The sequence below is a fragment of the Odontomachus brunneus genome, unplaced genomic scaffold (genome assembly GCF_010583005.1).
Source record: "Odontomachus brunneus isolate Ranch 3 - 2012 unplaced genomic scaffold, Obru_v1 Obru_scaffold_179, whole genome shotgun sequence".
Classification (NCBI taxonomy): Eukaryota; Metazoa; Arthropoda; class Insecta; order Hymenoptera; family Formicidae; genus Odontomachus; species Odontomachus brunneus.
The window spans coordinates 61,249-76,343 of NW_022639629.1; the positions used below are offsets into that span (position 1 = coordinate 61,249).

Here is a 15,095-nt window from a genome sequence, read left to right on the forward strand (position 1 = left end):
TCTCTCTCTCTCTCTCTCTCTCTCTCTCTCTCTCTCTCTCTCTCTCTCTATCCCGAAATATTGTCTAATAACCCTTATATGGCACAAATGTTTCGTGCATCTTCGACACACTGGTCGTTTTCGTCCTCGCTTCCCAGATAGTATATAAAACTAAAAGATAAATAAAAAGATATTAGATTTGGTTCCGAGTCTGAGCCGCGTGGATTCTTTTTTGTTTGATTTCGACGTTTTGCCAACATTTCAGTCTGTTTCATCAGGGAGGAACGATGCCGAGTTGTTCCTGAGAAATTTTCCTTTATATAATGATTAGCATAGGGGAGAAAGGAGAGGAGGCTGGGAAATGTTGATAGGGGAGGGGGGGGGTAGTGATGGGAAATTTGTTGTTTGTCATGTTTTGAAAACCGGGAGGATTACTAACTCCCTAAGAAATACAGGGAGTCCTTGAAAATTTAAAAGAACACCAACAATCTTAACAGGAATAATGGACAAAAAATCAGTCCAATCTGGCAATCCGTTCTCCCGGTTTTCAAAACATGAGAGACAATAAATTTCCCACCACCACTCCCTCCCACCTTCCCGCCTCTTTCTCTCTGTCCCCCTATGCCAACTATTATGTAAAGGAAGACCTCTTAGCAGCAATATCGGCATCGGGTCGTTCTTTCCTAAAGAAGCGGACTAAAATGTTCATGAAACCGTCGGAATCAAACAAAGAAGAATCTACGCGACTCAAACCCAGAAACCAAATCTAATATGCATAGACACCGCGAAAGCCTCAAATATTAAAAAGATATTATTTTTTAGTCATTTTTTTAGCTAGACGAATAGATACTTAAAGGATATCTTTAAAATATCATAACTGCTATTAGTTAACGAAAAGACATTCTTTTTTAGTTATTTTTTATATAATATGCAAAGATGTTTGAAAGGCATCTTTTTGATTACACAAAAAATTAATCTTTTACCTAGATAAAAATGGTTTAAAAAATATTTTACATAAAAAATAATGTAAATGTTGCTATAAGTAATTATAGATATTGTAAATATTAATTGAATTTTTTTCAATATTACAATTTTACTTTATATTTTCTCACATATACTACAGTATTTTAAATCTATTAGAAAGATCGAAGTGAAAAGTTTCCATGGTTAATCAAAAGTAAACATAAATAAGTACGTAAATATTTGACATCCAAGATTTGAAAAATAGAATAACTGAAGCTTGTAGTTTGATTTTTTCAGATATTTTTTAAAATGTAAGGCAAGAATTTGAAAACCGATCTTATTTTAATATGAAGAAAAATAGTAAACGCTCTGAAAATTATTTAGGAATAAAAAAATAAACAATAATTGTTCTTCATTTTTTTCTTTTCTCATTCCTTCGCTCTCACAAACATATGCACGCGTACGTACACGCACACGCGCGCGCAGGCACGGGCGCGCGCCTCACACACACACTTACAAATGTTTCAAGACATATGTATTTTAGGGTCATTCAACAATTATGTTATGCGAAATTTGAATGTTTTTTACTCCCTCCCTCCTTTCGTCACATTTTGTCATAAAGTATTTAAACATTCTTCCAATATAACATGTAGGATAATCCTCTTTCACTAAAATATAAATAATTTTAAGACATAAAATATCAAATTCTTTATTTTATAATTTTGATTTAATCAAAATCTAATCTGGATCCGTATTTGATCTAGCAGCTCTGGTTACGTTCTTTAGATTTCTTTAGATCCAGCACGAAAATAAGCTGTGTGTTTAAAGTGATGTTTCATGATCTTTATTTTCCTTCTCTCTGCCATCACGGACTGTCATGCAAGTCAATAAATTATCTAATAATTACAAAGGCCCACAATTTAAAAAAAGTTGTCTGTGCTGGGGATCTGACTAGGTGTACTATACATATTTTGGGCTGCTGAATCAAAATCCAGTGTCAGATTTGCTCCATCACCCTTGAGTTTCCCGGAAAATCGAGGAAATCGTGAAAAGGACCAGATATCCATGTTTTTACGGAGACATGTATTCAAGGAAAATTCTAGAGTGACGAATAACCCTATAATCTCACAACCAACGTTGAAAATACATTATGTACTTCAACATCTGATGACTAGAACAACCCAATAACCCAATAACCCATATACCATCATACATATTCGGTTTTAGTTCACCCTTCAATCCTTTAACATCGCATAGATTAGAAAATCTAATCTGTGCGTGCCTTATCATGATCACATTCATGTTATTGTCCACGAGATGGAATCTTTTTTCTATTCGAAATATCAATTCTACAATATATGATCGTCGATCAGATAAATCCTGCTGCTTCAGAGGATGTTGGATGACAACTGCCCCGTAAGGAAATTTCGTATAGAATGATTTGTTTTCCATGTTAAAGTACATAATGTATTTTCAACGTTGGTTGTAGGGTTATGGGGTTATTTGTCACTCTAGAATTTTTCTTGAATACATATCTCTGTAAAAACCTAGATATCTGCTCCTTTTCACGATTTCCTCGATTTTCCGGGAAATTCAATGGAGCAAATCTGACACCGGATTTGGATTCAACAGCTCAAAATACGTATAGTACACTTAGTCAGACCCCCAACACAGACAACTTTTTTAAATTGTGGGCCTGTGTTATGCATAATAATGGCAACCTCGTAGATCTTAATAACCTTGACATATGTTATCAAGGTCACCCTCCTGAATAATCTTCAGAAGGTTTTAGCCGTTGCTCGTTGTTTGTTAAAAAGTTATTAACAAACAAAGTTGTATAAAATAAAAGTAATTTTTGAACACTGTATATATAAAAACACCGAATTTGTAAGCTAGCAAGATACTTGCTACACACACACACACACACACACACACACACACACACACACACACACACACACACACGCGCGCGCGCGCGCGCGCGCTGCTCGCTTGTCGGGAGGGCTCGCGGTGTGTGCGTGTGTCCTATTATATTTGAAGTTTTATAAATAGAAAATAATAAAAATAAAAAAGGTGCCTGTTTCCGGCAATGTAAGTGGACTACGCCCCCCAGAGCCCCTGCACCGCGGCGGGAGGGCCAAGTCTTTTGTGAGAAAGTCTTTAGTATAACAGACTTGTACCTCCCTCCCCCCCGCCATTACTTAGGATAGTGGCAGACTACCTTCCTAGCCTATAAATTCGATGTTTTCATATATACGCTGTCCAAAAATTATATTCATTTTATACATCTTCTTTTGTTAACTTTATAACAAACAACAAGCGACAATTAAAACTTTTTGCACGTTACTTAAGAAGGTGACCTTGACAACATATGTCAAGGTGATTGAAATCTATGAGATCGTCATTATTATGCATAATTACCCTCCCTTTTATAGAAGGAAAAACAGTTAATATTAAAATGACCTTGAAAACCATCATTCATATAGTAAGATCATCAGCATATAATGTTCAATATACTTTTTCATCAGCATATAATGTTCAATATACTTTTTCAATATAACTTTTGATAAGTGGAGTAATTAACGTGTTAACATGTTGTTATAAAGAACTATCTACAATGAGGTTAGCAATAGACAGTAAATTATAAGTAGTAAACAAATTAGCCAATCACTGTCGATTACTACAGAAATAATGGACTGTGATTGGATACTTTGTTAATTGCTTCCGTCTTACTACCTACTACCATTGTAGATGGACCTTACACATTTTATTTTACACATGTGCGATGTTTTATCACGTCGACAACTCGCATCTCACTTTGAAATCCTCGCTTATGATAGGATCCTCTGGGAAGAAGATCGAGTCCAAGATATTGCCGATGATCGCGTATTTGCCCTTGACAATCAGACGATGCGTTGATTCGTCGTCCGACACATGAAGATATCTCGATGGCAGCTGTTTCGAGTAAGGATCCTGCAAAGTAACATATTCTGTTAAGTTATAATGGACGATAACGAAACACGAGTGCTAATCACAGACTTCTATATACTATTATACAGGGTGTCCCATTTTAATCGATCACCTCAAATATCTCTTGAACAGTGCATTTTAGGAAAAAATATTTCAGATAAAAGTTTTAGGATTTCGAGGGAGACATAATATGATAGCATTGGTTTAACCTCGGGTGGCGTTGTTAAGGTCAGGACAAGGTCACTTTAAATTTTTTAAATAGAACTTCCCATTTTTCATTACATATTCTTATAGCATACCTCGAGAGCTTTCCAAAACACTATAATAAAATATTTTTTCATTAAATATCTTTCGAGTTAAAAGGCTTCAAATTTACAATATAGTTGCCATTAGCATTGGTATTCGACCGACGGCTTAAACCTTTTGAATGTTGTTCAAGGCCATTACCTTGACAACATTTGTCAGGGCGATTGGGGGCTGTTTCTAATATTTTCATTTCTTCAAATTTTACATTGAAAACGAAAATAATAATTTAAAATCATGGGGTAACATTTTTACCCTGCGGTTGGATTAGCAACAATGCGGACATGTGATGCTAGCAAGTGAATGACACGAGCTATGATTATTAAAGAAATTTATTAATGGGATTTCACACGTGTGCTTCTTTATGGCCTCGACGAAGTATTGTGACCTTCATATGATCCTTTAGAGTCAATCGGACTCCACATGTTACTCCGTAATTTTAAATTATTATTTTCATTTTCACTATAAAATTTGAAGAAATGAAAATATTAGGAACAGCCTCCAATCACCTTGACCTTGACAAATGTTGTCAAGGTCATGGCCCTGAACAACATTCAAAAAGTTTTAGCCGTCGGTCGAACACCTTGGGTACCAATGCTAAAGGCAACAATATTGTAACTTTGAAGCCTTTTAACTTGAAAGATACTTAATGAAAAAATATTTTATTATAGTGTTTTGGGAAGCTCTCGAGGTATGCTATAAGAATATGTAATAAAAAATTGGGTTCTATTTAAAAATTTCAAGTGACTTTATCCTGATTTTGACGACGTCACTCGAGGTCAAACCAATGATACCATCTTATGTCCCCCCTGAAATCCCAAAATTTTTATCTGAAACATTTTTCCCTAAAATGCACTGTTTAAGAGATATTTGAGGCGATCGATTAAAATGGGACATCCTGTATACTACTAGACTGCTAACTCTCTAGTTACAACTGAGATAAAAAATGACCATTTTTATTAAGGCACTCCATATATTCACGTATTAATTTTGCCTTAACAAAGATGGCTGCCACTGTTCACACTATGTTAAAATTTTGCCTCACTTTTCTATAGGTCGATCATAGGGAGTTAGCAGTCTAATAGTACATAGAAGTCTGTGGTGCTAATATTATATATATTCAACATACATTCATGTCGAAATAATCGTAATAAGAGGGCGGTTGTCCTTTTCGGCCCCATGATAAGTTCGCCTCGAGGAATTGACGTACCGTATCGATCCTGAAAAACAATCTTGCATGATTCATGTACACATGATATATATAGAATAGTAAAAAATTTTTTTATTCAGTTTGACTTAATCTATACATATAGGAAAATTCTATTTATATCGTCAAACAGCCTGTATATCGGTAAATTTATCATAAATTCGTTATAATTATCAAAGAGTGTAGCCAAGTTCCTATAGATTAGTGCCTTAAAAAACTTTACTTAAAAAAAAGTTTTGAATACAGATTAGTTTTTGGCGCGTTGATTACGAATGCAAATTCTAAGGTGAACTAACATATCGTTTCAGAAAAAATGGTCCATTTAAAATAGCACCCCACTAGATGGCGTCACTTATTTTCACAAATAAAAAGTGAAACTATGGCAATTTATAATAATAAAGTCATTATTTGGCATTTTACAACCAATACATAAAATTTTGAATTATTAATTAAAGGAAATTGAGAACTGATTACATGCAATACGGCAGATGAATTGTGATAGCGATGTCTATTATTGTGTAGATTAAATTAAATTAAACAAAGAAAGCTGTACTATTTTGAAAATAACCAAATAGATTTTTAAATTATTAATTAAAGAAGATTGGCAATTTATCACGCGCGATATTGTTCTTTAATTAACCAATGTTCTTTAATTTTTAATTAAAAATCTATGTGGTTATTTGCAAAATAATAGATAACTTTTTTTCAGTTTAACTTAATTCAGTTTTACTTAATACACGACAACAGGCGTTGTTATTATAGCACATCTGCCGTATTGCGTGTGATCATTTGTCAATTTTTTTAAATTAATAACTCAAAATTTTATGTAATTGTTTATAAAATAACTTGATAATCTAGATATCGGAATTTTGTGTTCAGTTTAACTTAACTTATATTTAACTTAATTTATATATGTTTAATTTAATCTATATATGTACACGAGGTATGGAACATTTTTCATCACAGATATTCTGTATATAAATATAAATATCTCATATTAGAAGAAATTTGTTATATTATAAAAGTTCTACAAGCTAAGATTTCAGTTGAGAACTTAATTGAAATCTCATGTGAGATTGTAACTGAGAACTCGTATGAGATTTTCGCAAGATTCCGCATATAAGATCTCAATTGAGATCTCAATTGAGATATTTGTATCTGATGGAAGCAATTTATTGAAAATATAATAAACTTTTGCTGAAATGTTTTTGGAAAGCATTCACAATTTTGATCAAATTTCATTTTAATTTCATTAATATTTTAGCAATATTTCAGTACAAATTTAGAAAAATTCAGTGAAAAATTATTATTAATCAAAATAGATTGAGGAAAGTATAATGAAATATTATTTTGTCTAAATAACAAAAAAATGACATTTCATATTTTGTATCGTTTCAGTTATTCGTGAGATTCGATCCCGTGTCGGACGGCACCCATCTTTAGATAACTATTCTGTTCAATGCTTAACCTCAAACTATCGTATGGGAACTAGTGATGCTAATGCGTTATAACGATATCGTGGCGAATTATATTTACTATATACTCTTATACTGTTTAAAAATATAATGACATATTTGTCGATAAATATTTCAAAGGACGTAACAACCATCACAATACGATTAATATTGATACAATGTTGTATAAGTAATCAAACTTTAATATACAACCTGCTCGCAAAAGAGAGAGAATATTCCTTTTTTCTCTCTTGCAATATTTTAATAGAGTAAGGTTATGGCTAGACTCATTTTATAATTATAAAAAAAGTCTTATTATAATTATAAAATGAGTCTAGCCATAACATTACTCTATCAAAATATTGCGAGAGAGAAAAAAGGAATATTCTCTCTCTTTTGCGAGCAGGTTGTATGTTAAAGTTTGATTACTTGTACAACATTGTATCAATATTAATTGCATCCCACACGGAACAAAACTTCAAGCGGATGTCCACTAGACTTCCATCATGGAGATTCAGAACCTCTAATAGACGTCCATAAAGCCTCCACTCAATATCCAAATGTCCGCATCCTGGACCTCCATTGAACTTCCAGTGGACGTTCTAATAATATTACACAATATCACAGTAATATTGCAATATCTCAGTAATATTACATAATTTCACTCAATGAAAAATGAAGTATTATTTTGTCTAAATAACAAAAAAACTGGCATTTCATATTTTGTGTCGTTTCATTTATTCGTGAGATTCACGTGGATTTCCCGTGTCAGACGGTCACCATCTTTAGATGACTATGCTCTTCAATGCTTAACCTCAACGATCGTCGGGAACTGGTGATACCACTGCGCTGTAACAATATCTTTCTTGGTGGATTTTATTTACAATATACTCTTATAGCGTTCAAAAATATAATATAACGACATATTTGTCGATAAATGTTTCAAAGGACGTAATAACAATCACAATGCGATTAATATTGATACAATGTTGTATAAGTAATCAAACTTTAACATACAACGTGCTCGCAAAAGAGAAAGAATATTCTTTCCTTCTCTCTTACAATATTTTGACAGAATATTTACTCTGTAATTGAGTTCTCAATTGAGATCTCAGCTGGATTTTTTCAGTAGGGCAGGTAGAACACAAAATCATATAAAAATCAAAATGACATCAAATAATATAAAAGTAATGTCATTTTGACGTCAAGCGATACCATTTTCATGACAATTTCATGACATTGATGTTAAAATGATACTGGTATTGTGAAGGATCTATTTTATGTCAATGTTACAATAAAAATAAAAAAGTTTTTATACTATTTAATATCCAGTAAGCAAATTGAGCGCAGATTGGCAGCAAATTTGATCAAAAACCCATCACAGCAAAACCATAACCATCTGTGTCTACATTAGGCTACGGTTTTGGCGACAGATCTTGCTGTCGGGCAATTAGTGCCAAATTTTCAGCAAAAACCGCGCAAAGCTTGCAGCGCAGCAAGATCTGCTCGGTTTCTGCCGCCAATCTGCCGTCAAATCGCTACAAGCTCTGCGCGGTTTTTGCTGCAAATCTGCAGCAATTATCCGATAACAAGCTCTGCCGCATATCTGGCGGCAATTTGACAGCAAGATTTGATATAACAGATCCTGCATCAAATTTGTTATCTATTTGCCATCATAAGTAGATAGCAAGCTCTGCTTGAAATCTGTTCGCGCAGGTTTGGCTATCTGAGTATATATTTTATTTACAATCATCTTTTATATTGTTGGAAATAGCCCAAGTAATACATAATCAAAATTATATTAATTTAATATTTTTTTGGCTGATAATTGACATAAATTTGTTCAATGTTTGGTCAAAATGATGTCAAATTAATATCATTTTGATTCTTGAAAAGCTATAATGCAATAGAGGTCGTACTGAAATTCAATAAAAAATTAAACGTAAAAATTTATTGCACATCCATAATTGATGTACAATGGACGTCCACGATGGATGTTCTATGGATATCCATCATCGATGAATTATGGACGTCCATTAGAGATCCACTTGTCGTCCACCGTGGAGATGAATGTCTGATGGAGCTATGGATGATCTATGGATGTCTAATGGAAGTTTTGTTCTGTGTGAGATTGTGATTATTGTTACGGCTTTGAAACATTTACCGACAAATATATCATTACATTTTTGAATAGTATAAGAGTAAATTTATATTGTAAATATAATCCACCACAATATCGTTATAACGCATTAGCATCACCAGTTTCCATAAATAATATTTTTTAATAATTTACCACTTATATTTAAGTGGAGGGCGTCCTAGCCAATTCCCATACAATCGTTTGATGTTAAGCATTGAACAGCATAGTTATCTAAAATGGGTGCCGTCCGAGACGGGATCGAATCTCACGAATAACTGAAACGATACAAAACATGAAATGTCATTTTTTTGTTATTTAGACAAAATAATACTTCATTATCTATTTTGATTAATAATAATTTTTTACTAAATTTTTCTAAATTTGTACTGAAATATTGCTGAAATATTAATGAAATTAAAATGAAATATGATCAAAATTATGAATGCTTTCCAAAAACATTTCAGCAAAAGTTCATTATATTTTTAATAAATTGTTTTCGTCAGATACAAGTATCTCAATTGAGACCTTACATACCGAATCTTGCGGAAATCTCATATGAGTTCTCAGTTACGATTTCACATAAGATTTCAATTGAGTTCTCAGAGATCTTAATTAGTTTATTTTCAGTAGGGTAGTTGCATCATATAAATATCATAAGTTTATCTTATATTTAGTCAAATCTTAGAACTTTCTTAAGGCTTTGCTATTTCTACGGCGGCCATATTGGTTTAATGACATCAGAAGCGAGAATGACATACCGAAAATCCCTTGCATTTTATTGCTTTATTTTTTACTTTTCCCTGAAGAACCAAATAATTTTTCTAATCCTGAAACCTATAAAAAGTACAGCAAACTTTGATATCTGGCTGATATATCACGTAGCATCGTAAAATAATTTCTGAAATAATGCTACATTTTTCTGTCACGGTGGTTTGACAACTGAGATACCAGCCTATATGAATATATTTAATTTCTCGATTTTTACAATGTATCACCAGTATCACTGAGTTTGCTGTACATTTTACGGCTGTGAAGATCACGATATACACACTTCACGGAGAAACTGAAAAATAACATGATAAAATGCAAGTAATTTTCTGAGGTGTCAAGCGAAGCTTAGCGTGAGCCTGGCCGAGTGTCAACCAATCAGCTACGCTGACATGGTTATTTCGTGTTCTGGACACTGCCACTGTCAATTCATACTTTCTGCAGCGAAAGCAGAATCTTAATCAAGGAGAGAATGAGAAAGAAAGCAGTCTTCACCTGTTTTCATACTCCCATTTGGTTAATCTCGCTGCGAGACCACTGCAGTAAGCGGTCACTAACACGACTCCCACTACTTGCCACAAATGTAGTTCGAGTCTGGCATTTGCGGTGTTGAGTGGCACCCACGTACCCAACAGGCGACCCATCAATTCCGTGATTGTAGACAAAAAGCTACGAAAGCCTATCGGAACATATTTTATCTCACATCGTAACGCCATAACGATTCCAGTCATCCGCGATTATCTCATGTAAAATTTTAGTGGCTTATTTTACTTACATTATCATAATTTTAATATACTTTTAAATATTCTCTAACCGAAATCTGATGTTTACAAATAAAAAAATAAATAAATGTGCAGAATAAACGCATAGCTCCCGCTATATGTGCACACTTACAAAGTATTTATATTCACGGTCGATTTTTATCGAGCGGATCTGCACGAACTAAGCGCTCGAGAAGCACGATGATTATTATAATTTTGTGTTTGGTGCAATTTGCAGTACCTTTTATATTTAGTCTATATTTAGTCTACATTCAGTTTGCACTTATAAGAAATAAAAAGAAAAATAAAAAAAGAGAATTACGTATCGACGTGTCCGATCGTCGAGCAGATATCGTCTTGTGCGGATGTATTATTCTCTGAACTCACGTTTCGGAAATTTCGAATCGATTCTGGCCCGTGTACACATGTAGGCGCTATTGGTCAGTAGCACAAGTATTAGAAGTATCCAGACTTCCAGCGAGAAAGGCCTTGTAAGCGCCCAGAAACTGGTGATAGGCTGCGGTCGCGGCACGAGGAAATGTATGAATATTTGGAACCAAGGTTCCGACATGTTCACGAACGCGTTGTGATCCTTTGTCAGCCAGATGCTCGCGAATGCCATGTCAACCTATGTACAGAAGATAGTACAAAATTACGATTAATCGCGATAAATAAAATTGCCGTAATTTTTCGTGTGTCAATCGGATTTGATGATACAACGTTTAAAGGAGAATAAAAATGACATTGATGCAGAAAATTTTTTAATAATATGGTATACTAATAGGTACTAGGTATAATTGGAAAAATTTCCGGTAAAATTGGAAAAAATTTGTTTTTTTTCGAAAAACTTTCCTTTATATTTTTTCCAAAGAAAAATATGGAAAATATTTAATTTTTTATTTCTGTATGTTTCGTTTCATATCAAAATCTTAAAGACTGCAGAAAACTACTGTTCCTTATGTTGACATAAACTACATCACTCACGCTGTAATATTATTATATATTGTATTACTTTTGAAAATGCGTACTTGTCAGAATGAGGTACTTTGTCAGAAAGAAAAAGTCATCTATCCAAAATATCTTAAATTATATTTTTATTGTAAAACGGGCTTTACTCTACTATGCTGTAAAAATAGTAAAACATCTCCCTATATCTTTAAAAAAGTGAATTAAAAGCAATATAATAAAAAAATATTTTTTATATTTTTCCATTTTTTCGGAAAAATATGAAAAATTTCACGAAAAAATATTTTTCCGGAAAACTAGTACTGCGCGACTAGAATCTATTCATACAACACAATAATTCATAAACACAAATATTTATACATAAAGGGTGATTCATGACTATCACAAACACATAGTCCAGGGTTAAATCTAGTATCTTAAATTTCTTAGTTGTTTATATCTTCGAGAAAAATTCTTTGCGTGCAATCAATCAATTGACCAACTAATGACGAATTTTAATCGAATAAATCAAATGAAATTAATTGGAATCGTTTATCTTGATTAATACAATTTAATTGTAGTAATCAAATTGGCCACAATAATTTATTTCAAAATTATTAAAAAACTTTAATATTTTACAGCAATGTTGAGCATTAGTCGATTCAAATTTTATTTAAATAATTGACAAATCAACAATTAAAATTAATCAGTCGTCATATAAGTCATTACGAACAATTTAATCGATTAATGAAATTAATTATTTATCAGTGTATAATCAATTAAGTTGAAGATTGATTAATAATTAATTTCACCAATCAATTACATTATTCGTGATTATAAATATCATAATTAGTTTTTTTATTATTAATTTAACAATTATTTCAGTCAACTACATTTTTATTCAATTAATGCCCTACGTAATGCAAAACATCTGTTTTACAAACACAGAATCAGACAATTATTCAAAAGTAACAATATGGTTATAGATAATAATAACAAGTACTTAAATTGAACATAACACATGCTATTGCGTTACTATTAATGAAAGAAATATTGCTAAAAATGTAACAAATTTTCACAAGCTCTTAATATCATTCTACACAGAGAAAATATTGTAGTAAAAATTGTAGTAAAAGTACAAAATGTTTGTAATCCTAATCTATATAGAATTTTAATCCATATATAAATTACTATATAGGTTTCGATAATTTGCTATAGAGCCACGTTGTATAGAATAGAATTTGTTATAATTAGGAAAGAATGTACCACTTTATACTTTCCGGTTGACGGTTTGACGTGGGACATTTAATTCGTCGTATCCGTTGTAAACACCGAAAAATGTTCAGCACATGCGTTTCTACTGTCAAGCAATATTACTCCCTTTCATAAAAATTATTTATTTGCACTAATATTCAACGTACGGCTCTTACTGAATAATATTTCTCTTAATTTGGTTGTATTCCAAACAAATATATATATATATAGTTTAAAATACTTTTTATATCATGTATCACAGGTGAAGCGTCAAATTTACTATATTTCTATAGTAATTTATATTACAATTTCAGTTTAATCTAGCTTTACAAAGAAAATTATAAAAATAAAAGTACAATTTTAACGTAATTTTTACTACAATATTTCTTTCGAATATTTTGACATTTATCCCACTCGCTAACACTACCTTTTTCTGCCGCAGAAGTTGAATTGCGCCACCATTCCATTCCGATCCATTACGTCGTCCGTATCTAAAAATTGTATCATTTTTAATATTGGCGCGTTGGCCGTACGATGTGATTAAATTATTATGAAAGCAACCTGTACTTTCCTCCTGGTTTCCGTAACGTCCAAGTGAAGTTTAGCTTCTCCGCAAGAATCAGAAATATTTTTACCTCTATTCCATCCTTTTCTTTATCTGCAAATGTACGAAAGAATCGTCACACATCAAGTTTCACTGACTCTTTCTTTTCTTCCGCATATTAGAAAAACAAATAAAATATCAAAAACTTATTTATAATAATAAGCTTATTATTTTCGTTATTTAAGACCACTTATTGATTAATAGGTTACATAAAAATAGATATAATTGAACGTTTAAGCGACTCGATTTACCGTTATTCGCTGGAAAAACCTCTTCCTCAACGCCATTTATTATTTTCTTGATCGTCGTGTTGAGATAGCAAAAAGGCGGCCGATAAAACGTACATACTTGCAACTTTCTGCCTCTCATATTAATCATGTCGAATTCATTTCTCAACTCCTCATAACTGTGGATATGTACATATACACTAACATTTATGTATACAGAACGTTAATGTGACAGGTGCGAGATTTGTGGAAGATACGTAATATTTACGTAGTATTTACTGAACCACTTAAAAATTCAAAAAACACGTTATTCTATCGCACAATTATTCCCTTATAGAAATATCATACTAAGAATCATTGATAATTACTTATTTTCAATATTAAAAATACTGGATAATAAGTAATTATCAATGATTCTTAGTTTGATATTTCTATAAGGGTTATGCCATACTTTAATGATAACGGAACGATGCATTTACACATTGAAAAATATATTGTCGTGTATTTAACGTCGAGAAAATTCAACCGCAAAACTAATGACGTACCTATTCACTTTTAGGAAGAATCGGGGTTCCAGATAATTCTCTGACAAGGTCCAAATGCCGGATCGTGACACAATGTTTGCATTGGCATTTCCATACAGGGAAACGTTGAAAATAATCGAGTCGTTCCTCAATTCACCGTCCACAATAATAAGGATTTCCGTAGTTGAAATAGACGAAGGTACTCTGTGACAGAGTTGCAAGTAATTAATTATTTTTAAATTAATTATTATGTTTAATTGACGTTTAGAATATGTGCCAATTCAATTAAAGACCATTTAATCGGCAATTTATTTCAACAAATTTAATTATAATCATTATAATTGACGATTTATTTAAACAAATTCAATTAAAGACCGTTCAATTGACAACTAATATGAGCAAAAAAAATAAAAAATCTTTCAATTAATAGTTGAACTTAGAGTGAAAAAAGAGCAGTTATATCGACAAAAACGGCGGTCACCCGTCTTCAAAAAAATATTATGTCTTTAAAACAAATTACATGTTAGTGCAATAATAAGTTGCGTTGATATAGTTATTGACCAAATCGAAGTTATACTGAATTAATTGATAACACACCAATTATATAATTCGTTTAATCGACTAAATGTTTGCTTGAACAAAAATTTGTTCAAACAAAACCTCATTAATTCAATCATTTCTTTTTCTATTATTATGTTTCAAAAAGTGTTTTTCAAAACCATATACATCTTTGAAATATGTCAGCGGGGTAAAAAATTATATATTTAATTATATATATAAACAATTTAATTATTGGCCAAATTTTGACCCCCGATTTTTGGCCAATGGTCAATGTTCTTATTTCGCGCAGCAATGTTATATATCATTGAACTTGTAACTATTTTTCAGAGAAATATATATATATATATATATATATATAAGAAATATAAATATAAAGTACACACACACATATCCTTATATATATATATATATATATATATATATATATATATATAT

At 31.9% G+C, this 15,095-nt stretch overlaps 1 protein-coding gene across 6 annotated transcripts in view; it reads right to left on the minus strand.

The window, feature by feature from the left end:
• Positions 1-15,095, minus strand: part of LOC116851586 (glutamate receptor ionotropic, delta-1) — a 39,782-nt gene that overhangs the window by 9,661 nt on the left and 15,026 nt on the right. For all 6 annotated transcript variants that reach the window (XM_032831152.1, XM_032831151.1, XM_032831149.1 and 3 more), the window contains exons 5-12: positions 14,121-14,303; positions 13,600-13,754; positions 13,306-13,402; positions 13,172-13,235; positions 10,933-11,173; positions 10,280-10,463; positions 5,345-5,435; positions 3,760-3,915 (exon numbers count right to left, since the gene is read on the minus strand). In XM_032831152.1, coding sequence (XP_032687043.1) covers positions 3,760-3,915; positions 5,345-5,435; positions 10,280-10,463; positions 10,933-11,173; positions 13,172-13,235; positions 13,306-13,402; positions 13,600-13,754; positions 14,121-14,303 — 1,171 coding nt within the window. The remainder of the gene's footprint in view (positions 1-3,759; positions 3,916-5,344; positions 5,436-10,279; positions 10,464-10,932; positions 11,174-13,171; positions 13,236-13,305; positions 13,403-13,599; positions 13,755-14,120; positions 14,304-15,095) is intronic.